The 27,686-nt window shown below is 37.6% G+C and overlaps 2 protein-coding genes and 1 long non-coding RNA gene across 4 annotated transcripts in view; 2 read left to right on the forward strand and 1 right to left on the reverse strand.

The window, feature by feature from the left end:
* Positions 1–27,686, forward strand: part of LOC309475644 (SLAM family member 5-like) — a 101,683-nt gene that overhangs the window by 73,517 nt on the left and 480 nt on the right. The gene's annotated exons all lie outside the window — the stretch shown is intronic.
* Positions 1–27,686, reverse strand: part of LOC309475721 — a 105,332-nt gene that overhangs the window by 13,567 nt on the left and 64,079 nt on the right. The gene's annotated exons all lie outside the window — the stretch shown is intronic.
* LOC309475653 (uncharacterized protein) lies at positions 219–20,571 on the forward strand. Of its 2 annotated transcripts, none has more exons than XM_082138554.1 (5): positions 219–370; positions 543–884; positions 1,048–1,332; positions 1,529–1,651; positions 1,938–2,091. In XM_082138554.1, the coding sequence occupies exons 1-5, from the start codon at positions 319–321 to the stop codon at positions 1,988–1,990; spliced, it is 855 nt and encodes a 284-aa protein (XP_081994680.1). In that variant the 5' UTR covers positions 219–318; the 3' UTR covers positions 1,991–2,091. The 2 variants fall into 2 exon arrangements, with proteins under 2 accessions (XP_081994680.1, XP_081994679.1); XM_082138553.1 differs by lacking the exon at positions 1,938–2,091 and adding an exon at positions 19,994–20,571 and having other exon boundaries at positions 223–370.

The raw sequence follows: 27,686 nt of genomic DNA on the forward strand, positions 1-27,686 counted from the left end.
ATGGACGCAGAGTTTATTTACTAGATCTTCTCTGTGTAAATAACATAATTGTGTCTGGAAAACGTTTATATGCTCTTCAGGAGTGTTTGTTGATACTGATGCAGTGAAGTCAGTGTCAGTGATGGAGATTCTGTCACACTGATCTCAGACATACAGAGAAAGTCAAGAGTTGAGGAAACCAGCCCACAATCAAGGCGGTGCTTCGAGTTTGTGAGACACCGCATTTTGATGTAGGCAGGGTTTTATCTGCGTGGTTTTCAGACCTAGTTTTTTTTTTTTTTTTATGCGTTTTATGCTTCCAGTCTGTTTGGGCTATTAATGAATATGATGGTTCATCAATTTGTCTGTTTTTGTCTGTGGATTTTGGGTGGTAAGTTATATTTTTATGGCTTCAATTTTTGTAGTATACTTATACAGTCAGACTATTCCAGTATGTCCAAACAGTTTGACTAGAAACAGGAATGATTTGGGACTTTTTATTAAACTAAAATATATCTGAGATAAGAATTTGTTATTTATTTTTGTTGACTGTTTTGTTCCAGGTGTGTCTGGTGTTTATACAGGTGAAACAGAGACGATATCAGTGATGGAGGGAGATACTGTCACTTTACACACTGGTGTTACTGAAATACAGAAAGATGATCTGATACTGTGGACATTTAGACTTAAAAATTCAGAAATTCGTATCGCTGAAATCTATAAACAGATCATCTCTATATATGATAGTAAAGAGAATAATGAGAGATTCAGAGACAGATTAAAGATAGATGAGAAGACAGGATCTCTGACCATCACAAACATCAACACATTACACTCTGGACTTTATAAAATACAGATCCTTAATGGAGGTATCAAATACAGGAGTTTCAATATTGCTGTCTATGGTGAGTAGACTGAATGACCTGAAAGGTTTTAATTTTAAATTAAATGCAAATCTGATGCAAACTTTTATTTATTATTGATCTATGATGATTGCAGATCTTTACACACGTCAATATCAGTAATTGCTTGTTCCTGAAAGATGTTTTTCTTCATGTTTTTTTAAAGGTATTCTGACAGTTCCTGTTATTATCAGAGACTCTTCATCATCGTCCTCATCATCAAATTGTTCACTGGTGTGTTCAGTGTTGAATGTGAGTGATGTGACTCTCTCCTGGTACAGAGGAATCAGTGTATTGTCCAGCATCAGTGTGTCTGATCTCAGCATCAGTCTCTCTCTACCTCTGGAGATTCAGTGTCTGGATGATTCATACAGCTGTGTGCTCAATAATACCATCAGTAACCAGACCACACATCTGGACAACATCAGTCATCTCTGTCAACCATGTGAAGGTATGTCAGTATTTGGGGGTTTTCACACTGGACACATTCATTGTCCATAATAACAACAATGAACTCTGTCACACATGTCCAGGTGTGTCAGCAGCAACATTTTACAACTTTCTTCTTTTTTTCTTTGTAAATGTGCTGTTTACTGTCTATGAAGTCTGACTGAAAGTATTGACCATTTTCTCTTTATTTATTACAGAAATGGTAGGGAATACATTTCCTTTGATATTCATTGTAACAGTAGTTTGTGCGCTTCTGCTGTTCATTTCTGCGTGTGTGTTTTACTGTTGCTGCAAGAAATGCAACCGAGAAAAACCAGAGGGCAAGTATCACTATATTACTAATTATATTATTAATATAACTATATATAGTAGGGCTGGATAGTAACTATATTACTACAAGACAACAACCCTCTTTAAATGCAAATTGGTTTTACAACTAAGAGCCTAAATTACATTATTAACATTTTAATAGTTTTAACATGAAAACTTTGTGTATATTGGTAATATAATCTAAAATATATGATATCATTTTGAAATGAAAGCAGCACTTGATGTTAAAAACACTGAAAATCTCTGTGTGTGTGTGTGTGTGTGTGTGTGTTTTAGATCAGGAAAGCATGTCAGAATACACAGAGGTCATCTACCGTCTTCAGATCTGACACCAGTCACTGATCATCACTCCTCATTCAACACACCAAAACCATCAGTTTAACAAGGTCTTTAAGTTGCAAGATTTACGCATTAACATAAAAGTGTAAAATGCATTTGATTTGATATAATGATATAACTTGTAATTTAGGAACATTTGATGAATCTGTCTATTAAAAAATGAATTGAACTAAAATAGACAATTAAATCAATAAACATTTGATCCACTTATTCAAATAGTTTGAAAGAAATTCATCATTATATTGTGTGTGTGATCCAGCACATGTTTTAGAGTCAGCTCTTGTGTTATTAGCTCAGTAAATGTGTTTGAACTGAAGGCTTGTGGTTTAATGTACTGGCCGGATGTTCAGTTAATGTGTGTTTGTGTTCGTGAGAGTGTGAGACGTGCAGTTTATTCTCACAACCACAAACAAACCTTCTGAGAACCTGAAATGAGAGATTTCAAATAAAGAGGAATCCAGAATGATATGTTGTGATGAAACATTTGTTCATGAGACACACGTGAGGGTTTCTGAAATGTTAAGAGGAAGATAAAGAATATTGAACTTTATCTGGAGAGCGAGACAGAGAACAGAGACTACTAAAACCAGTTTAGACTTTGGAAATACCTGAACTTTTTAATCCGGAAGTCACTCTTGTGACTCTTTTTTTTTTTTTTTTTGCATATTTATGATTAGTAAAATTAATATGATTCAATATGTTAAGAAAAATAAATGTGTTCAAATTTAAATGTGTTTGTATTTCAGTTGTTAGAAGTGGTCGAACTGATCTTGATGGAAATCCTTGGTAGAAAATGTTGAGCTGTTATTGAAGTCAATAAATCAGGGTTCTGCACTCTTATCTATGCATGTGTTTATTCTGCTGAGTAAATGAACAAAGCACAAGAGAAAGGATGTGATAAAGGGTTTTGTCGCATCCACAAATGAACGTTAAAATGAGAACCCGTAGTGTGTGAACGAACAGCGGGAAGCTCAGATGAGTTTGTGATTCTCTGATTAAGTTTCCAGCAGGATGAACTTCTCTCATCTGTGTCTGTTCCTGTGTGTCTTGAGTGAATTGTAAAAAAACAAACAAAAACAAAAAAACAGTAAAGAGATGTTTAGGTGGTGAGGGGGGTTAATTGTGTGCATGGGCTAAATTGAAAACATTGAAAAACAACATCATTTACGCCATCTCTGTTGGACATGTTCAGGTATGGTTACTTGAGCATTAATGTTAGTGCTTGTTACACAACTAAAAATGAGTTAAAGTTCTTCTGTTTCTTTCCTCAGACTCTGCAGTGTTGTGGTTTCACTGAAGCTGTGATCTGATTGGTGGTTTTTGCTCTGGTGGGCGTGGCTACTGTTGGCTGATGGTTTGACATCAGATCCGGAGGAGTTCAGTAAGACAGGACATCAACCAGGGGGCGATGTTCTCAAATCCACACACACATAAAAACAAACATGTGACTGGTTTGATGTAAGGGTGCACAACACATTTCAGTTTTTTAGGATACATAACAACGTTGAAAATAAGTATTGGGAAAAGATTACCTGATTATTGTACAATTAAAAAACAAATCTGGTTCTTTAAAGGTTCTTTACACATAGTAAAAGTTCTATTGAGTACCGTATCGTCCTGAAGAACCCTTTATATGCTGAGATGGTTCTTTGTGTTAGAGTTTAGGGTTCTTTATTCCCGCCTTTTTGTCTTTCAAATCTGTAACTGTCAAAGCCTCCTTACTGATTTTCTGGAGCTCAGCTGTATAACTACTCAACATACTCTCAACAGGTACATGATTTCTTTCTTAAAATGTCTATGAATTATAACTTTGAAAATTGTAACAATCCTTTCCTAACAATCATGTATTTTTCTCTTTTAGTTTAACTGAACATGTAAGTGTGAGCAGCTCTGTTCAGTTAAAGGTCCCATGACATGAAATTTCCACTTTCTGAGGTTTTTTAACATTAATGAGTTCCCCTAGCCTGTATATGGTCCCCAAGTTTCTAAAAATTTGAATCGGTGTAAATCGAGCTTTTGCTATCTTTCTCTGCCTTTGAGAAAATGGAAGCTCAACCGGGCTGATCTTGAATCTCCTCCTTATGACGTCATAAGGAGAAATGTTACCTCCCCTTTCTCTGCTTTGCCCGCCCAGAGAATATTTCTCGCCCATGAGAAAATGAGCTAGGAAGTAGAACGCGCGCGCGATTTTAGTTTGTCCACGAGAGATATCATGGCTTTTGAGCGAGCGAAGCATAATAATTGCTCAATAATTGGATGTACAAATGAACATCGAATGGTCAATACAGAGCTGGGCTTGCTGAACGTCGGACAAAAGTCAACAAATTATATATAAGTGTGTTGCTTTACTGTTTATGGTTACCTAGCTTCTTACACGTAGGCTGTGTATCCCTGTCACATTAGCTATGCAGTTACTTACGCTAATGTAAAGGTAGACATCATCAAGTTACACATAGGGGAGAACGGGGTAATGTGAGACATCGGGTAATGTGAGACACCCCCTATATCTAGGCAACGGAACACAATTGTGGTCATATGACCATTATGTTTTCAAGCCCCTTCCATTTCACCTTGGCCATGAAGGAGAGGACCTCATGGTGCTGTAGTAAGCATGTTTTTTTCACAAAAATATTTTTTTTGCATGTAAAAGTAAATTTTCTTGCTGTCAACTTAATCAACTGTTGTGCCAAAGCAAATTGATTCAGGTAGAAATTCTTATATCATACATGTTGATGAACTACCAACATATAAAACCATGTGATGATGCTAGCTGAAGATAAGCCTGAATTGCTAAGAGAGATCGTTTTTTTCTAAAATGTGGCGGTGGGGTAAAGTGAGACAAATGCTGTGGGGTAAAGTGAGACATGAGGCACAAGTTAAGTTTAGTCTTAATCATATTTTAATGTAATATTACATGACATATGTTTTATTTTTAATGTCATAAACATAGTAGAAAAGCCATCATGCCAAGGCAATACACCAGGAAGAAAACCTGGGGCAAAACACCCCTCGAGGAGATGGAGAGTGCAGCTGCTGAGGTCAAGTAAGGAAAGAAGTCTATAAGAGCAGCTGCAAGGGAGAGATATATGGACAAGTCAAGCCTCCTAAGATTCATAAAGAAAAAAGAAGAAGGGGGAAGTAAAATCAGTAGCCTGGGGTGCAGTAGCTTAGGCAAAGAGGTGGAGCACCTTCTCCGTCTCACCTTGTCCGAATAGAGTGTTTGTCCCCTCCTCGACAAAACCCCCAAGGTCCGTTTTAGGACCGAGGTCGCTCCGATGGGAGCTCCGCACTCTCCCTGGAAGCCTGCTAGGGAGTGAAGTCAGCATGGGAATCTCATCCATCTGCAACCTCACGGACACTGTCCGTTTTTGATTTCGGAGGAGGACCTTCCTCCACCGCTTTTTCTTAAGGGGTGTCTCAAGCCCTTGGAGTCGCTTCGCCGTTTACTCAGACCGACTGTTCGACAAGCATACGTTGTACCTTTGGGATCAACTGAGAAGCCCCGGATGGTGAACCGCAATGCGCAGGCTCCCTACACATGGGTCTCGCTCCACTCGGGCCTAGGCTCGAGACGACACGGCCACTCATAGGGCGCATGAGGAACCATCCGCCGGGGGCAGGGGCGGGAGGCATCTGGATCGAGGCCGTAACCGGGAAGGGTGCTTTCAAAGCAGGGGGAGGCGCAGGGCAAAGTTCGGCTCTTAAGACATGCCAGGGGGGCCCCAACTAATCCAAGCCTCCCGACGCGCCCGCGGCCACCTTTGCGGACATCCGTTTCAGACGGGCCATCTGAGTCTCCCGAGGTCAACGCGCAAATCGGGGAGGAGCAAGCTGCTCCATCCCCAGGCGCGTCCGAAGCTCCAATCGACCGGGCACCCCGACTTGACGGCCCGAAGGAGAGGGTGCGCTCCTCTGGGCCCCAGGCAACCCGGAGGCGCCTATTTTCCATTACCTAGTCCGATAAGAGTGTCGTCTCCCTCCTCTACAACACCCCGAGCGTCCGTGGTTGCTCCAGCAGGAGCGCCAGCAGGTGTACGGATCTGACTTTGACCGGAGATGGCCCACCCTCCCTGGGGCCGGCCCGGGAGGTCTGCGAGCATGGAGCTCTTCTTCAAATACAAGATATTTTTGGACATTTTTACAAGGAGGAATATCCTCCAGTGTGTCTTTCACCCCTAGCTCACCCAGGACAGTGCACGTTCACCGGTGTGCACGCCCTGGCACCGAGGGACTGGGTGTTCAAACCAGAACCTATTTACTGGAAGTCTCGCCCGCACAAAGTGCACTTTCCCTGGGCTGGGTCAGGCTGTTTCCCCACCCGGTCTGACCAACACAGTTCTCTGGTCCATGTTCCTTGTCCGAGCGGAGCATTGTCCCTCCTCCACAAGGACCCAAAGGTCCGTTTTAGGACCGAATTTGCTCCAGACGGAGCTCCAGCGGTGGCGGACAAATCCGAATCTGGCTCAGGACAGGCCACCCTCCCTGGGCTGGCCAGGGGAGGTCTGACTGCATTGAGTTTTCCAAATGTATCACAATAATTTGGACATAGTTCTTTTTTTTGGGGAGGAATTTCCTCCAGTGTGCCATTCACCCTTAGCACGCCAAGGGCGTTGCACCTTCACTTGGATGCGCACCGGTGGGTCATCAAAAAAATTTGCTTAATTGACCAATCTCCATGATTCTGTTACTAGTCTGACATTAGTTCTGGAATGTGTGGTTGTCAAGCTAGCTGTCAAGATTCTTACTGTTACAACATGTGTTGTTATGGAAGTTTCAGAGTGGAAAAAGTAAGTGGATCCGTTTACCCCCAGCTGGTTCACTTTACCCCCTTGATTTCTCTGGTCTGTCTCAGTTTACCCCTAAGCTGGGGTAAAGTGAGACACAAGACCACTTTTTTAAAAACAATCATATTTTTACTGCCCTTCGTCCTGAATACATTCTAATAATTTCCATTGCTAGGAAACATCCTGAATTAATGGGAAATGTGTAAATTTGACTGATATATCATTTTAGCTCGCTTAGAGGGGAACAAATGTAAAAAATGTCTCACTTTACCCCACTCTTCCCTACTGTAACGCGAGTGTTGTACATTTCTTTGTTATTTGGATAACCGTTTTCCTGTTGGTTATATGGCGCACGCGATATCCGCATTTCAAGATCGCAGAGCTTGATGTAATAAGATAAATTACAGACGTTACAGATCTCTCATGAAAAGGCAACAGTAGGTTCGCGTTAGCTACATGATGATAACTGTAAACCATCCGAATAAAGTACCGTATCCAGACATAATATTTTAAACTAACCATTCGGAAACGTCCTGCTGGAGCCGCTGAGTTGCAACTTCTTCATCCGTTGCTTCTCGATCTGGATCAGATTCTGGGTCAAACTGAAATGCTTGAACGACTGCGTGTCTTCGTGCCATTGCAATATATCCAACATAAACAAACATGCATGGTACCGTTGCGCAAGATGGTCAGGGCCACACCCACCCTCCACCTTGCGCCGCCTTTCTCCTCCTCTCTCCTCCTCATTAGTATTTAAAGCTACAGACACCGAAACGGCCCGTCTGAAGGAAGCTCATTCTGGGACTGGCTTGTAGTGGCTATAATTCTGCACCGAGGCTGAATTTTTGGAAAGAGATTTCAGATACAGTACTAAGGACCACTAAGGACTATATTAAAGCCTACAAAAAGTAGCATGTCATGGGACCTTTAAGGGTAGGCCTACTCATCTTCTCTTCTCCACAAAGTAAGTAACAGACTTTATGCCTAACATACCCAGTCAAAACAACAACAACAACAACAAAAACATTAAAGCTATACCATGACTTTATATCACTTTTTATAAATGGTAAAGGGCTCATTCTGTCCATTTTTGCTAACTGTGGCCAATGTAATGTTGGCCAATTTTGGACAATGTAACTCTAAACTCAATCATATGCTGTCCCGTATCATAACCTCATCATCTGCAGAGAGAAACTGCCACTTAGAATACACACATAATGAAGGACGTAAAGACATTATAGGGGATTGTGAAAATATTTCACTGGAACTTGGTCTTCACATCTGTGTTCAATGTCAGTTGTTATTTATGAATGTATTCAGCTAACAACTGTTATAGCACTGTCATTTTTGCTACAATCTGCCATGTAAATGAAAAATAAAAGTACATGAACAATAACATGCTTTTTTTTCTAAATGTAAAACCCAAATAGAGGCAACAAGATATAAGACCAGGCAGATAGAGGGCTAAACAAAATAAAAAAAGATATTAATATACATGTATATTAATAAATAATTTATAAAAGTACTAATAGTAATGAAAATAAATATTGTTGAAAAGGTTATTTATAACACCATTAAGGTCCTATATATCACTTTCAAAGCATGGTTCTTTATGGAACCTAATAAAAAGGGTTCTATTTAGCACCAACAAGGGTTCTGCTATTGTTACAAGCCAAAGAACCCTAATTTGGTACTGTTAAGAAGCATTTTCCTTAAGAGTGTAGGGTTACAGTGGGTGGAGGAAGTAAAACCAGACAGAGTGGTGTGTTGTGTGGATATCAGCCCTTTACAGTATAAAAAATATAAAATAATAGAGAAGATTTAATGTAGTGTTTTATTATTGTACAGTTGAATAACATGTTTTAAATAGGGAAATTATGAATGTACATCACAAATTTAACTGAAAATGTAATTCTACATGAATACACAGGCTTTAAGGGGTTCCTTTTTTTTCTCCTTTTTGCAGAGAGCATAACAATGATGTTCTTCATGCACCTTGACACACTTTCCAGCTGGGTTTCTGAGCCAAAGCGAGATGCCCTGTGGTCTATGCAGGCTATTGGTTAAAGGCTATTGATTGTATATGTGGAAAGTGTGTGTGTGTGTGTGGGTTGGTGGGTTCAGTTGACTGACAGTTTGGCCCTTTACTTCAGAGTAAACAGCCTTACAGCAAATTAATGCTTTGAGTAACAATACAGTAATCTTTGCCATCTTGAGCCAAATCCACTTTGAAAGTCCCAGTGTAAAGAAGAGTTTCTCGTTTCTCCCTTCTCACAGTAGACTAGGAAGTAGGGGCTTACTGTCAACTGCCATCTCTACAAGTGTGAAACAAATGTGATGTGAGGAATGCTGTTGTTTGTAAAATATAAGTATATGAGCTGATTGTATGATTTCCTGTTGCAGGTCTGAATGTAGTTTCTAATGCAATCGAATGAAATATGAAATATTATATTTTTAGTAACATACTGACATAATTTCATGTTATAAAAAGTTTTTTTTAGTTTTTTTTTGTTGTGTACTAACAATGTCCAACAGTGTATATACAGTACATTAACACATCACGGGAGAATTCTGTCATGTCTTTCTTTTTTTCTCTCCTGTCATTCATGAACATTTTCACCACATAAATATTATGTAAGTACATACTGTGCAATTTAAAACAATACTTAGGGTAAGACTAATTAAGCTATCTACCATTTGATGTATCCAATATGCATAATGCTACAATATTTTCAGGCGCCAAAATAATCTCAGTATTCTGTTCTATATTCCATAGTGCAATTTCCTTGATTGTATGTAAATTTGTTAAAGGGATAGTTCACTTTGAAATTAAATTTTGGTATGTTTTAGCTTACCTCAAGGGCATCCAAGATGTAGGTGTCTTTTTTTCCGCAGTAGTTTCAATTTTGATATTTTTAGGTCAAACCGTTCTTGTCTGTCAGTCATATAATGCAGGTCTATGGTCACTGTCTCAAAGAGCATGCACAGAGTCCAAATTAAAACAATTCCCCATCGTCCAAATTAAACAATTCCCCATCGTAAGTACACATTGAGTGCACTTTGTACACACTAGATGTCGCATTGGCTACTGCGAAACCGTAGCCAATGCGACATCTATTGTATATATCTATACCCGCCTGCGCTCTCAGATCATTTGGACATGGCTGTGTTCAAGAGGTAAAAACTATATAAATACTGTTAGTTTTCTCACACAAACCGCTCGTTTCGTGTCTTGGGCCATCAATGTGTACTTACGATGGGGAATTGTTTAATTTGGACGACGGGGAATTGTTTTAATTTGGACTCTGTGCATGCTCTTTGAGACAGTGACCATCGACCTGCATTATATGACTGACAGACAAGAACGGTTTGACCTAAAAATATCAAAATTGAAACTACTGCGGAAAAAAAGACACCTACATCTTGGATGCCCTTGAGGTAAGCTAAAACATACCAAAATTTAATTTCAAAGTGAACTATCCCTTTAAACAACTTTTTTTTTATTGCATTGAATTATTTTGCTCATTGATTGAAGCATGTGGATCTGCATGAGCTGCTTTCTAGGTCAAGTGTACATCACATGCATCGGTGTGTGACGAACCAGAGCACCACAGCATAGTGTCACCTGACTGTTGACTGATATCTTGCAGGACATAATCTTAGAGAAAATGGTTTACACATTCATTTGTTTCTGCTTATGGCTTTTAGGTGGTAAGTTCCAAATTTTTTTGATTTCTTCAGTTATTTTAGTCTTGCATGTATAGTCAGTAATGATCTGTAATCCTAACGAGTTTAAATCGCTATATTTTCTACATTAAAGTAGTAGTTCACTGAAAAAATGAAAAATCTGTCATAATTTACTCATGTTGTTCCAGACCTGTATGAGTTTATTTCTTTTGTTGAACACAGATCAAACAGTTGAAGGTAGCCATTGACTTCCATAGTATTTTTTTCTTCCATGTCATGAAAATCAATGGCTACCTTCAACTGTTTGATTACCAACATTCTTCAAAATATCTTTTTTTGTGTGAAACTCATACAGAAACTCATACAGGTTTGGATCAACATGAGAGTGAATAATTGATGACAGAATTTTCATCAACTATCCCTTACTATTCAAGTATGTCTTAATAGTTTGGATCTGTTAGATTAAATAGTGTAAAATGGCAACAAAATGGCAATTCGCAACTGTTTTACAATATCTGAGATGGAAAATCTTTGACTTGTTGTTGACTGTTTTGTTCCAGGTGTGTCTGGTGTTTATACAGATGAAACTGAGATGATATCAGTGATGGAGGGAGATACTGTCACTTTACACACTGGTGTTACTGAAACACAGAGAGATGATCTGATACTGTGGACATTTAGTCCTCGAAATTCAGAGACTCGTATCGCTGAAATCTATAAACGGATCATCTCTATATATGATAGTGGTAAGAAGGAGAGATTCAGAGGCAGATTAAAGATAGATGAGAAGACAGGATCTCTGACCATCACAAACATCAACACATTACACTCTGGACTTTATAAAATACAGATCATCAATGAAAGGGTCAAACACAGGAGTTTCAGTATTGCTGTATATGGTGAGTAAACTGAATAAATCATTTCAAATTGTGCTTTTTTTTATTTTATTTAAATTGGACCATCTGTCAGTGCATTTCTTTGATTATTTTTTATGATTATTGCAGATTTATTAATCTTTTTTGAATCGTTGATCGTTCCAGATTAATGTGTGTGTATATATATACTGTATATATATATAATTTTTTTTTTTAGGTCTTCTAACTGTTCCTGTCATCAGTGATTTATTGCAAAACCATTCAGTGTCAGAACGATCGTCAAAGCAGAAATGTTCACTGGTGTGTTCAGTGTTGAATGTGAGTGATGTGACTCTCTCCTGGTACAAAGGAATCAGTGTATTGTCCAGCATCAGTGTGTCTGATCTCAGCATCAGTCTCTCTCTACCTCTGGAGATTCAGTGTCTAGATGATTCATACAGCTGTGTAGTGTCTTATTCATTCATCAACAGAACTACACATCTCAACATCACTGATCTCTGTCACACATGTTCAGGCAAGTCAGCATTAATGTTAGTACTCTTTACACATCTGAAAGAGTTAAAGTGCACCATTGTTCTTCTGTTTCCTCCCTCAGACTCTGTCCACTGTTGTGGTTTCTCTGAAGCTGTGATCCGATTGGTCATCTCTGCTCTGGTGGGCGTGGCTACTGTTGCAGTGCTGGTTTATGACATCAAATCTGGAAGCATTCGATATGACAGGACCAGGGGGTGATGCTTTTAAATCTTACCACACATTAAGGGGAACTATTATGCTTTTTTTTGTGCTTTTTTTCCTTCTTAGTGTGTAATAGCTGTTTGTGCATCTAAACAATCTGTTACAAGTTACAAAGCTCAAAGTCCATGACAAAGGGAGTTAACAAACCTAATATTTAAACAGCAGGCTACAGTTTATCTTGTTTTTGCATTTTGTATTTGTGGTCCATTGCTGTAATTTTATATCAACTTGTGGTAGACTGTCGTATTTGACGTGTCAAATAAATTAAACTTCAAAAAATGCGTCTCAAGACCTTGCATGGTTATTCACTCCATTCCACTGCACTGCATCTCATGTTATAAAGAGCAAACAAGCATTCTGTGTGAGCTGCATTCATTCAGATCACTGCGATTCATTATGTGTGAACAACTGACCTATAAACATTAAATTATTTAGAAATGACATTACAGAATTCAGAATACAGAAATCTATATGTGACCCTGGACCACAAAAATAGTCACATAAGTAATTTTTATGAAATTGAGATTTTGCTGCATTCACTCACAAATATAAATGTTTTATATATTTACGGTAGGAAATTTACAAAATATCTTCATGGAACATGATCTTTACTTAATATCCTAATGATTTTTGGCATAAAAGAAAAATCGATCATTTTGACCCATACAATGTATTGTTGGCTATTGCCACAAATATACCTGTCCAACTTGTGACTGGTTTTGTGATGCAGGGTCACATATATATTACATATAATATACAGTCCCGGATACGTACACACAATAAAAAGGCTCTTTATGTTCATTGCTCTTTATGTTAATTTAACAAGTTCGTTTGCCCATAAAATCTTACAGATATTAGGTTAAACTTATTTGGCTTGCTGTCCACTGATGAGGGGCTCGATGAAGCAGCTTCAACTCGAGCTCTGATATACCCCCCAAAAAGGGCAGAATGAATTTGGGACAGCAAGTTAGATTAAGCATGATCAAAGTAATAAAGGTCTTAAAGGGATAGTTCACTTTGAAATTAATTTTTGGTATGTTTTAGCTTACCTCAAGGGCATCCAAGATGTAGGTGTCTTTTTTTCCGCAGTAGTTTCAATTTTGATATTTTTAGGTCAAACCGTTCTTGTCTGTCAGTCATATAATGCAGGTCTATGGTCATTATCTCAAAACACAAGCACAGAGTCCAAATTAAAACAATTCCCCGTCGTCCAAATTAAACAATTCCCCATCACATTGATGGCCTAAGATATATACACTAGATGTCGCCTTAAAGACATTCGTTCCAATGAACTGGCGTAGACAAGGCGACATCTAGTGTGTATATATCTATGCACCAGTCTGCGTACACGTCAGATCAGATCACTCGGACATGGCTATGTATAAGTGGTAAAAACGATATAAATACTGTTCGTTTTCTCACACAAACCGCTCGTTTCGTGTCTTAGGCCATCAATGTGATGGGGAATTGTTTAATTTGGACGACGGGGAATTGTTTTAATTTGGACTCTGTGCTTGTGTTTTGAGATAATGACCATAGACCTGCATTATATGACTGACAGACAAGAACGGTTTGACCTAAAAATATCAAAATTGAAACTACTGCGGAAAAAAAGACACCTACATCTTGGATGCCCTTGAGGTAAGCTAAAACATACCAAAAATTTATTTCAAAGTGAACTATCCCTTTAAGTATACAGGATGCCTAAAAACTTACCCCCCAAAAGGAGTGGAAATTTAAGCGGTATGGAGCATGGAAGAACACTGCTGCGGCAGTGATATTTAAAGGGGCTCCTGTAGGAGCTGGGCTGGAACGCGTCTCCCTACTATGTCCACCACGTGGAGCTATAAACGGTGCTCCGGCGGGAGCAGTGTTTGTAAGAGTGTGCCTGCGTTCGTTGCTGAGTGAACAACATGAGGCTTGTGGAAGTTTGACTGGGGGTAAATCTCGCTGCTGCATTGCTGCGGCAGTGACTTTCAGAAATAACTCCTGTGGGAGTATCTTGGGACTGGAGGGTTTGAGTACGAGGCTGGAGAACGCCCTGCCACAGCGTCCATGACATGGAGCCCCAAGCTGTAAAAAGTCAAAGGAACAAGGGGCCCCAGATGTCACGGAAGGAGAAGGAGGTCCTCGTCCCTAAAGGCAAACGGGCCACTGATATCCAAATCGAATCTCCCTACCGCAGAAAGAGGGAGCCTACGGTATATAAGGAATAAAGCAGAACTACCGTCCTTCTGACGCGGGGGGCTTAGAACACGTAAAGACATGAGGCCCCGCTGCACCCAAGGGACATACGAAAAGGGAGAGCTCTCACTGCATCCAGATGAATACACGCCCTGCGCGGCTAGGTAAGTGGAAAGATGCAAAATACTAGAGAGAAGCGGCCCAAACTCAAACAGATAGTGTTTGTTGTGCTTGTCTAATGTTATGCAGATCTTGTTTCGAAGGCATGGGACGACCATCGACCTAGCATTTTGATTTGGTGATCGGAAAGGCCCCTCTGCGCTGCTGTGGTGGCTTCCCCAATGCGGAAGGAATGGGAAGAGAAATGTGTGGTTGGGATGCTGGAACAGCTGATGCTAGAGAGAGGGAAGCGGCTGCTTATATACTCAGGCTGTTGAATGAAAGATTAGATTGGCTCACTCCTTCCTAACTTACGTTTAGGAACTTCATAAAGATTTTGAGACTATTTTTTGTTATTTAATTTGTCATTAAGATGTGACCATTTCTTCCTTTTATGTACGCCTACTAAATAATGTTCTGCATGATTTAAAGCAATGGTGGTGGGCTACCCTGGCACTCAGCGTCCACTGTCCTGCAGATTTAGCTCCAACCTCAAACCCACCTGCCCATGATTGTCTATAAGTAAACCTGAAGACTCTGGTTACATTTTCAGATGTACTCGATTATGGTTGGAGGTAAACTCTCCACCTCAAAACTGGGCCAGAGTTGCCCGTTCCTGATTCAGTTGAAAACAGTGTTGTGTAAACGGCCCCTAAATTAATGATTTTCACAACAGAAATGAATCAACCCTGAACTTACTTAAACTGGACAATGACTTTCTTCTAGAGCTGCTGTACAGCCCAAAAAATATATATGTTGCATTAATGTCCTGTTATCACTGCTTTGAAACAATCTGTATTGTAAAAAGTGCTATATAAATAAAGATGACTTGACTTGACTATACTTTGTTTAATCCAAGTAAAATAAATATAGGCCATGTTTTTTACCTTGTACGTTTTCATGTAACCAGAAAAATGATAATGATTTCCTCATATCCCCAGGTTTAAAAACCTGCCTTACTGTATTTGTCTGTTGCAAACATGGAAAACACACTTTCCACAGCTCAATGGAGACTTTAATTATCAGATATGTTCGGACATATTTTGAAGAATATGATTTTAGACACTGCTTTCATCTGCTTGTGCATTCTGATCACAAATGGTAAGTCGGAACAGGAACAGGAACAACTGAAGCAAAATAAAGAGTTTTATTACAGAACTGCAACAGGTGTCACACTTTTACCCGAAAAACCATTTAGTACATCAGCTCTCGCAGCCAGCACGTTCCACAGGAGGGACATTTCCATTTTGCAGCTAATCACACGTTTTTCAACATAAACAACCACTTACAATTTACTGACAGCTAAAACTTGGAAATCCCCTGAAGTTAAAGGGTTAAAAAATGAAAATTCTGTAATTAATTACTCCCCATCATGTCGTTCCAAACCTGTAAGACCTTCGACCTGGGAACTAATAAGCACCGCCAAAGTTTAAGTTAATGCAACATAAATCATTGATGTAATCCAACACAAACGGATTCAGTAAACTTAAATTTTACATATATTTAAGCAGAATGAACACAATCAAATTAAGTTAGGACAAAATGTATAGCAATTGTGTTGCTTAAGCTCATTTTAATCATTTTTTTCATTTTGATTTTAAGAAATTTGTACTAGTATTTGTATTTGTTTAGTTGAGACATAATTGCGTGGACCTTAATAGAAAAAAACTTTTCAAGTCAACAAACACAATTATTATAAGTAAAATAAAATATAAATATATAATGTAAAGTGCACAATCTTCCTTGTTCATTTTTTGAGTGCTCCCTTCATTGCTCTTCCCCCAAAGCTAATATGATTAGCTCTCGTTGAAGCCACTAGAAATCTCTGTTGAAATCTATTGAGAACTTGTCACATCCAATAACTCATTTCCACCAGCAGAGGTCAGTGTCACAACAGCAATGAATGACCGTCAGTCTTCAAATGTCTTCTGACGTTCTTGCTCTCTGAGCTCAATGAATGTGGTTTATTCTCTTGTGTAGATGTTAAAGCAGTAGTGTGTGTGTGTGTGTGTGTGTGTGTGTGTGTGTGTGTGTGTGTGTGTGTGTGTGTGTGTGTGTGTGTGTGTGTGTGTGTGTGTGTGTGTGTGTGTGTGTGTGTGTGTGTGTGTGTGTGTGTGTGTTTGTTTTCTCAACCACATTAACCTCATAATGAGAACATCAGTGTGTGAAAGATCCGCTCTGAGTTTTCTGTTGAAGTTGAGTAAAGCTGTTCGACCTGTGCGTGAGTAAATAGAAATCACTTCTACACTGTTTATTAGTATATGTGGAGTGTTTACTGACAGATTTTGTTTAATAGATCATCTCTGGGAAACTTTTATATGTTCTTCATGTGTGTTTTGTGATACAGATGAAGTGAAGTCAGTGTCAGTGATGGAGATTCTGTCACTCTAACTCTGATGCTAAAATAACTATTCAGACTCTTCAACATCATCATCATCATCGTTATCATCATCATCATCATCATCATCATCATCATCATCATCAGGGAGATCATCAGAGTCCAGATTTTCACTGGTGTTTTCTCTTTATTACAGAAATGTTACAGGATTCATATTTCATTATAACAGTTGTTTGTGTGCCGCTGCTCATTTCTGCATGTGACAGGACATTAAAATAACTCTTATACTCTTATATGCAAACATTGTTTTAAAATTAAGAACCAAAATGTTATTTTGAACTATTTTAATTTTGAAATTGAAATATGCTCATTATATAATCTAAAAGATATGATATCAAATAAACTAAAAATCTCTCTCTCTCTCTCTCTCTCTCTCTCTCTCTCTCTCTCTCTCTCTCTCTCTCTCTCTCTCTCTCTCTCTCTCTCTCTCTCTCTCTCTCTCTCTCTCTCTTCTCTCTCTCTCTCTCTCTCTCTCTCTCTCTCTGTGTGTGTGTGTGTGTGGATCAGAAGAGCCTGTCAGAAAACACACAGATCATCTCAGATCTGACACCAGCCACTGATCATAATTCCTCATTCAACACTGATTTCACCAAAACCATCATGCAGTTTAACAAGGTCTTTAGGATACAAGATTAATGAATTAACATAAAAATGTCAAATACATTTGATATAATGAAATGAAATGTGTTCAACATGTAATTTGGTGCCAATAGATGAATCTGCCGACTATAATTGTACTAGAAATGTGTCATAGACACTCAATTCAATAAACCTTTGATTTCTCATGTGTGTTTTTTTATTTTTTATTTATATATATATCATTATTTAATTGAATGTTATTTAATGTTCAGCCAATCAGTATTTCAATCACTTATTTGAAACATTTGAAAGACATTCATCATTATAGTGTGTGATCCAGCACATGTTTTAGAGTCAGCTCTTGTGTTATTTAGGTCAGTAAATGTGTTTGAACTGAAGGTTTGTGGTTTAATGTACTGGCCGGATGTTCAGTTAATGTGTGTTTGTGTTCATGAGAGTGTGAGACGTGCATTATTCTCACAACCACAAACAAACCTTCTGAGAACCTCTTGGACTTAGAAACATGAAATGAGAGTTTTCTGATGAAGAGGAATCCAGAATGATGTTGTGATGGAACATTTGTTTATGAAATAAAGAGGAAGATAAAGAATACATTGAACTTTATCTGGAGAGTGAGACAGTGAAGACTACTAAAACCAGCTTGCTTTTGATTTAGCAGTTTAGACTTTGGAAGTAGTTGAACTTTTTAATCAGGAAGTTGCTCTTCTGCGTCTGAAGAGACTCTCGGCTGGACGTTTGTTTCTGTCACGATGTCTTCTCATCTTTGTGTTCTGATCCTGTTTGTTCTGAGCGGTGAGAAACTCTTAACACTTTTAATCAGCAGTAGTCTAGATCATTTATTTAAACACAAATACATTTTTATAAGAGATATATATATTTTTTTTTTACCTTTTAGAAGTAGGCTACATGATTAAACAGGAAATGAGATTATATAAAGTCTCTGTCTGATAATTATATATTTTTTATATCTTGTTTAGGTGTGTTTGGCGCTGGTTCAGATGAAGTGAAGTCAGTGTCAGTGACTGAGGGAGATTCTGTCACTCTAAACTCTGATATTAAAGTACAGAGAGATGATCAGATACTGTGGACGTTTGGAGATAAAGACACTCGTATTGCTGAAATCCACAGACAGAACATCTATATGGATGACACTGATATGATATTTGAGAAAAGACTCCAGATGGACAGTCAAACTGGATCTCTGACCATCAGAAACATCAGATCTGAACACACTGGACTTTATAAACTAACTATCATCAGCAGAGGAACTTCATACAAGAGATACAGTGTGACTGTCTATAGTAAGTAAAGTGAATAATATTGTACTTTTTCTCTGAAGTATGTGTTTAATATACGGCAAAGACAGTAAAATATGACTGATGATCCATTTTATTTATTGTGGTTATAGGGAACTACAAAATTAATTATGTTATGTTATTTTGTCGTATTTTAATTGTTTAATTAAAAAATTATTGAATTATTTTAATGTGATTCTGTTTTAGAAAGTGAGAATATGAAATGCATCAGGAATCTCGCCTCCTTGTGTTACTATTGGGTTTTTCTTGTAGAAACATTCACCAAACTTTACAAAACAATATCACTTTGAAAATAACATTATCATCCGATTATCTTTTTTAGTATCTTGTTGAAGTTATTGTGGCACATCTGTGCATATTTTTTTTCATGTATTGATCTGCAATTATTAAAAATCTTCTGATACTTCATCAATAATAAATAAAAAAATATATATATACATATATATATGTGTGTGTGTGTGTGTGTGTGTGTGTGTGATTTATAGTAAAACAATCTCTTATTACGTATTTTACAGCTCCTCTTCCCATTCCTGTCATCGCCAGTAACTCTTTACAATGTTCATCATCAGAGTCCAGATGTTCACTGGTGTGTTCAGTGTTGAATGTGAGTGATGTGACTCTCTCCTGGTACAGAGGAATCAGTGTATTGTCCAGCATCAGTGTGTCTGATCTCAGCATCAGTCTCTCTCTACCTCTGGAGATTCAGTGTCTGGATGATTCATACAGCTGTGTGCTCAATAATACCATCACAAACCAGACCACACATCTGGACATCAGTCGACTCTGTCACACATGTGTAGGTACGGCAGCAGCAACATTTTCAACATATTTTCTTTATAATTGTGCAGTTCATATTGTGTCTAAATGAAGTCTCACTAAAAGGATTGACCATTTTCTCTTTCTTTATTACAGAACCAACTTCATTTCGGGTTATACCCATTACAACAGTAGTTTGTGTGCCGCTGCTTCTGCTGTTCATTTCTGTGTGTGTGTTTTACTGTTGCTGCAAGAAATGCAACCGAGAAAAAACAGAGGGCAAGTATTACTATATTAATAACGTACAAGACAAAAAAACACCTTAGGTTTACAACTTGTCTTAGAGCCTAAATTAAATTTTTAAAAATTTGAAAAGTTCTAAAGTGAAAATTATGCTTATTATAGAATAGAAAATATATCAGTGTGAAATGTCACCGGATGAAATAATATATATGAATGTTAAAAAACACTGAAAATCTCCATGTGTGTGTGTTTGTAGATCAGGAAAGCATGTCAGAATACACAGAGATCATCTACCGTCTTCAGATCTGACACCAGTCACTGATCATCACTCAGATAATTAATATCCATAACAGTAATGTGAAATTCAAAAACAGACATGAACATGGAGAGACAAACTGGATCTTTGGCCATCAGAAACATCAGATCTGAACACACTGGACTTTATAAACTATCTATCATCAGCAACATCAGAGGAACTTCATACAAGAGATTCAGTGTTACTGTTTATCTTGATTAAAATATGATTTAAAGATTTTTAACAAATTTACTCAATTAAAAGAGATTAAATGAATTGGAAAATACAAAACAAGTATTATTTTTTATGCATTTGATACCCTCTTTTATATAATTTAGTGTGCTTATAATTTTTTATTTCCATTATCATATATATCATGTTTGATTGCCTTTTGATTATTGCATTATGTTTCAACTAGTCTGCTTCATATCAGATGTTTATGCATCAATTAGCATATTTTCTTGATTTGTGGAGTGGAGGTGTAAAAGTATTTCTAGATGACTGAAACAGGGCGAAGGAACTTGTGTAAACACAAACAAGCTTCACACACTTGACTTTCTTTCAAGCAAGGCCCATATCTATCTTTAACTTGTTTGTTATCTTGCAGTATAGGCCTACTCTCAATAACACTTATGATGAAACCACGTGCAGATGCTAAACTTAGAATGACCTTACACTTGTCATTCACTCATCCTTATGCTTTTTGTATTTGCTTCATCAATTAATAATTTAATAAAATTGTTATTCCTTTATCCACAAAAAGCATTGTCCAACTTGTCCGCTGATTCTACTTGCCTCAAAGCGGATATAAACGAGTGTTCGTCTTCTGACTCATCTGACTATTCAAAGGCCAGGACCATTATTGTCCAGTTTCAATTATTCACACACATGCACACATTGTTATGTAAGCAATAAGGCACGAGAGGCTGTGCTGTATCTTATTGCTTTTATAAAACGGTTACCACACAATACAAATATTATAGCCTAAAAATATGTTATCTATGCAACTTTCATGAAGTAAAATCACTAAAAGCCTTCCTTCCGCTTGAAAAAAATAGTCCCTGACCGTAAAAAGCAACAGACGTTACATTATTTCGCCATTAGATGACGGCAAAGACTGTCTTTATGAGTGAGTCAGTCAGAAGAAAAGACTTTTACATTGAAAGGACCAAACTTGTGAACGGAAAAGCAAGACGCAACTGACAAATGCCTAGGGCACGGGAAAACCACTGTTAAAAGGACAAGATATAGCAGCGGACATTCAAACAGATTTTTTTTTATTATGAATGTAGGACTGACCTGAAGGAAAATGCCATCCCAGACAGCACATACGCCTGCAAGATGTCTGTTGAAGATCACTTCATCTGGAAAGCATCTGCTGTTTACTAACATCTGATAGACATCTTTAAGATGTCAGTTTAACATACATTCTAAATCATTACATCTTAAAGACATCTTCTAAACCTCTATTTGACATCTGACAGGAAACGTCCTATAGACGTATTGCAGATGAGAAAACACTCTTAAAAATACGTCTTCCAGATGTAAACACGCACATCAAATAGACGTCTATCTGGGATATCAACTGTAAATGCAGGTACACTCGCTTACTCGATCTCTCACAATACTCTCCTCTAGCTTCAATGAACAATATCAATGAGATCAAACATATGTTTAAATTGCTAAGAGTGGTTGCTTGGGGTGTTGTGTAGTAATAGAACCGTTGGGTGAAGCGGTCATAGCCATGTTTAACTTGAATAAAACAGCTATTGACCAATCAGAATCAAGGATTGTAAATAACCGTTTTATAAAACGTGCTAAATATACACTCACCTAAAGGATTATTAGGAACACCATACTAATACTGTGTTTGACCCCCTTTCGCCTTCAGAACTGCCTTAATTCTACGTGGCATTGATTCAACAAGGTGCTGAAGGCATTATTTAAAAATGTTGGCCCATATTGATAGGATAGCATCTTGCAGTTGATGGAGATTTGTGGGATGCACATCCAGGGCACGAAGCTCCCGTTCCACCACATCCCAAAGATGCTCTATTGGGTTGAGATCTGGTGACTGTGGGGGCCATTTTAGTACAGTGAACTCATTGTCATGTTCAAGAAACCAATTTGAAATGATTCGAGCTTTGTGACATGGTGCATTATCCTGCTGGAAGTAGCCATCAGAGGATGGGTACATGGTGGTCATAAAGGGATGGACATGGTCAGAAACAATGCTCAGGCAGGCCGTGGCATTTAACCCCTTAACTGTCACGTCCCGTATACGGGACGCCTAAGTTTACGTCACTATATTACAATTAAATCCTAATTTAATCATGACAAACTATATATCGTTGGAATGGTCTAAGACTCCTTAATAGATATTTCAGCACTGTTTTTTGTTACAATTTATGCAGGAACAGTAATAGATGAATTTATGACAAGAGTGCACCTCAAAAAATCTACATCATAACAGGAGTTCTGGCGTTTGTCACAATAAGTCGACACACACACTTTTAATAATTTAAACTTTGGTTTTCATGCTAAAAGTTCATAATAAAACATTTAATCTAGTATTTGTCAATAAAAAAATATAAAATAATATTATCTTCTAAAAAGTATAATATATATATTATCCTCTAAAATATTATATTATATTTTTTTATCGCCTTTTTTTATAACATTACATATTTTAGTAGTTATCATAAATTAGGTATCATTTGAAAGCTTACGATCTCAGAATTCATCCTGTGAAAACTGTTTTGAAATTGGACGTTGTGTTACCATAGAAACGGTACTCTAAATTATTGTATCAGGCTCCTCCCCTTTTGGGCATCATTATGTTTCATAATTTATGATACATTTTTTTTCTAATCTTGACAAAACACATATTGTCAGAAAGGTCTGAGTCTCAAGGTTCCATATTTTGTGACAGAAGTGATATTTGGACAGAAATTTATTAATTTGTTATGTTAGAATGCATACAGTTAAATTCAATGGAATTCAATGACACCCGGTGGCTATTTTTGGTAATACGCCTAAACAAAATCTCATGGGAACTTCAATTTTTGTGATATCAACTTCAAATTTGGAACACAACTTGGTTAGATATATGGCTTTGATTTTATAGTATTTTTTTTGTAAAACATATTTTGTAAAATATATATTTTATATAAAAGAAAAATATTTAAAAAATTATATTTGATTTAATGTAAATTTAAACTTCCATAACTTTTTCATACTTTAATTTTTTGCTTTCACTTCAGCAATAATCTGCTATTTTTTCCCTTTAAAACAAGACCAAACTTAGGTCTGTACTCCAAAGCATTCTTGAATTACAACCATTTAAGCTTGAATAGTGCATTTTAATGTATACATTCTCAAAAAGGGGGGTGACAGCTATTAAACGATGCCCAATTGGCACTAAGGGGCCTAAAGTGTGCCAAGAAAACATCCCCCACACCATTACACCACCACCACCAGCCTGCACAGTGGTAACAAGGCATGATGGATCCATGTTCTCATTCTGTTTACGCCAAATTCTGACTCTACCATCTGAATGTCTCAACAGAAATCGAGACTCATCAGACCAGGCAACATTTTTCCAGTCTTCAACTGTCCAATTTTGGTGAGCTTGTGCAAATTGTAGCCTCTTTTTCCTATTTGTAGTGGAGATGAGTGGTACCCGGTGGGGTCTTCTGCTGTTGTAGCCCATCCGCCTCAAGGTTGTGCATGTTGTGGCTTCACAAATGCTTTGCTGCATACCTCGGTTGTAACGAGTGGTTATTTCAGTCAAAGTTGCTCTTCTATCAGCTTAAATCAGTCGGCCCATTCTCCTCTGACCTCTAGCATCAACAAGGCATTTTCGCCCACAGGACTGCCGCATACTGGATGTTTTTCCCTTTTCACACCATTCTTTGTAAACCCTAGAAATGGTTGTGCGTGAAAATCCCAGTAACTGAGCAGATTGTGAAATACTCAGACCGGCCCGTCTGGCACCAACAACCATGCCACGCTCAAAATTGCTTAAATCACCTTTCTTTCCCATTCTGACATTCAGTTTGGAGTTCAGGATATTGTCTTGACCAGGACCACACCCCTAAATGCATTGAAGCAACTGCCATGTGATTGGTTGATTAGATAATTGCATTAATGAGAAATTGAACAGGTGTTCCTAATAATCCTTTAGGTGAGTGTATGTTTGTACATTTATTGGACTTCAATGATCAACAATCTTTAAAAAATGTAGTATCAATAGCCTAATATGTTGACTTAAATTAATAAACAGGTTATTAGTTTTCCTCATGTTTTTGTCTGCCTGTTGCCGCCTTCAGCAGAGACTCTTCACAGTGTTCTTCATCATCATTAAGAGGATCCGTGTCTAAAATAAATGTGTGCTGTTGTGTTCAGTTTTGAATGTGAGTCACGTTACAAAAATACTATCAAATTTGCGCTTTCGAAACGCCAATTGCTTCGTAAAGCATCGAAACGTTTGCGAATCATTTGTTTCGAACCAGTGATTTCGACGTATATAAAATAAACTGCAAAAGAATGGCTATGATTTCAGTTAATAAAAATGTTTCGAAACGTGCTGAAATGTCAATGGTTATATCTATAACACCTACTATACAGACATTTCATTTTATTAAGTGATTTGTAAGTTACATTTAATATATTACACTTTCAATAAAACATTTGCAATTGGTTTGTAAAAGTTGTAATGGATGTTTTGGCTGAGTTTTCGTTGCATTTACACGGTTTGTCCAGTAGAGGTCACCAGCGTGTGGCGTTTCGAGCCACAGTGAATCATTTTCAGAAGCAATTGGTTCAATTGATTCAAAGTTTCAAAAGCTTCGTTTATCTTTAAGAGTTCAAGATAGGTGAGCGGTTTGGTGGGTTAAAGAACAGGACGGTTTGTCCCTCAACTTTAACATCAGAGTAAACAGCCTGACAGCAAACTAATGTTGAAAATATAAATACAACAATGTTTATAAGAGCCAAATCGGCTTTACCGGTCATGATCTTCATCTTTCACGTGGAATGAACTGCACTTTTTTTCATTCCATTCACGTCTCCTGTTTCTAAGATTAAAAAAGCATTCTGTGTGAACTGCGTTCATTAAGCTCACTGCACTTCATACTATGGACACCAAAGGCCCGGTCACATCAAGGATGATAACTATAAGGATAACGATAAAAATGTAGTTTAAAAAAATCATTTTAAAAGGAAAAGATTAGCCCAAACACTACAACTACTGTATAATGATAACACAGAGGAACGATAGCACTGGAATCGCTTTCAGAATTCAGTTCACACAAATGAAACGTAATTAACTGCTAGTTTACAGCAAATCCCTTGCATTCATATGTAGGAAATCTCTCTCCGTGTTTTTCTGAATCTCCCACTCGATTTTAGCCAATCAGCCAAAGAGGTTGAAAAACGCCTAGTTTGAAAACGCCCCAAAATTGGGAAACGCCCTGTGAACAGTAAACCCGCCATTTCTATTGGTTTTGGTTGGCCATCATTTTGTGATTGACGAGCGCTGTTAGACTGCTGAGGCAAACCAGCCTAAAATGTAATTTTTAAGACTGTGGGTGCTTCTCAATTCTTATTTGTGTATCCTCGTTTCCTCTCCTCGCTTCCTTTCCTCGCGTCTCAGCTCCGCCCCCTGTAGGATGCGAGGGAAGGCTGCAAGGAAAAGACGCGAGGACGGAGGGATCGAATGAAAGCTTTTTTTATACATTGGAATCCTTGATCACTCGAGCGTCACTTCATCGCGTCATCAGCAGCGCTCAGAGGATCTGCCCTTATGTTGTTGAAATTTGTTTATTTAAGAAATTCATAATAAATAATAATAACGAAAGATACCCTGTTGAAATATGTGAGGTATACGTGGTTTATAGAAACTGCAAAAGTAAAGTATAAATCAAAATTATTGTGACCGATGTGAAGGGGGAGGAGAATTTAGACATGCGTCACGTTTAAGTCGATAAAACTCTTCCGCATAGGATACACCTGTGTATCCTCGCTCATGACTCCTCTGGAAGCCTCCTAACTCCTCGATCCTCGACTCCTCGCGGTGCAAATAGAGAATTGAGATGTCCTTCAAGATGGCTGTGCTCGATCGGTTTCCGGGTCATAGGATGGAGGACGGAGGAGAGAGGAGACGAGGAGGGATATTGAGAAGCACCCTGTCATCCTAACAACAAACTGGGCCGAACGTAATGGAGACCATCAGAGCAGCAATAGAGGTAGTGGGAGGGCAATCTAAACACTTTTTGTTATACTGGTTGAAACTCATGATAGCAATCAATAATAGAAGTCGTCTAAATATAAAAACATATATATAATATATATATATATATATATATATATATATATATATATATATATATATATATATATATATATATATATATTCTTTTTTTTTGTGGAAGTCTCATGACCAAAAAATGCAATGATAGGATGTCCTACCTGCCTGTCAACATATGTATTTCATTACTGTACCTCTGTGCACCCATTATTATTGTAATGTTATGTTGTTTGAGACATGAGGTAATTTAACCTCGTGACACTGCTGTGTGAGTTCATGTGTTCTGAAGATGACGTGGCTTTGGAGATATTTTGAAGGGAAGGTGGGATCTCATGCATATGTATTGCTAACTTGTGAAGGGTTGGATTCTAGAATCCACTGCCGCTTCAATGTATATCTTTTGAGTGGTTGTTAGTAAGTTATTAATCCATTTGTATCTGTCTAAATATTAAATTATTTGAATGACTTCAAGTTTATGAGGTTTTAGTCAAAGGGGTCATATAATGGTACATGCACTTTTACAAGTTGATTGTACTGAAATGTGTGTTGGCAGTGCCTGTACACAACCATCATAAAATGATAAAAATCCATGCAGTGTTTTTTTTTTATTTTTTATCTTCTTATATGTTTACCCCTGTCTCAAATCAAGCCGTTCGATTTTGTGACGTCACAAAAACAAAAACAAAAAAACAAAAAAAAATTCGGTTGTGTGATCCTGTTGTTTCTATGTTAACTCTACAGTGGGTTAAAGATCTGTTGATTCCACAGGAAGGTTTTTTTTTTTTTTTTTATGCAAGAGAAGCAGAAACACACTGAAGATCCTGATCACTTCACTTCTGTATTAAAATACACATCATATTATTTATTATTTTAAACCTCTAAAATCAGAAAAGTATCTGTTGTCTTGTCTGTTTTTTTTTACTTCAGGTTTCATGCTCTGACGCTCACAGCTGCGGTAAAACCTTTGCTCTGTTTTTTAGGTCAGTATAACCTTTTACTCGACAAACCTTTGTGTGTCTTATTAGACGTTTGCAGTTGTTCAGTGTGTTCTACTTTGTTCAGGATTTAGAAGGATTTTACAATTTCATTTGAGAGTTTTAGAAAGTGGAGTGTGTAGTTGTATATTTCCTGAACTTCTGTTGTTCATCACAGCACAGCACTATGAGGAGTGTGTTGCTTTCAGAGACATTTTGAATATGATGTCAAACGCTGCCGTCTTCTGTCTATGTGTGTGTGTCACAAATTGTAAGTGGATTTCATTTAACTTTATGTATTTATGGAGTTCAACTATGTTCTATGTGTTTGACTTGTTTAATTTGAGTTAAACTATTTTATTTCAAACTG

Source organism: Leuciscus leuciscus, assembly GCF_965113295.1.
Source record: "Leuciscus leuciscus genome assembly, chromosome: 15".
Lineage (NCBI taxonomy): Eukaryota > Metazoa > Chordata > Actinopteri > Cypriniformes > Leuciscidae > Leuciscus > Leuciscus leuciscus.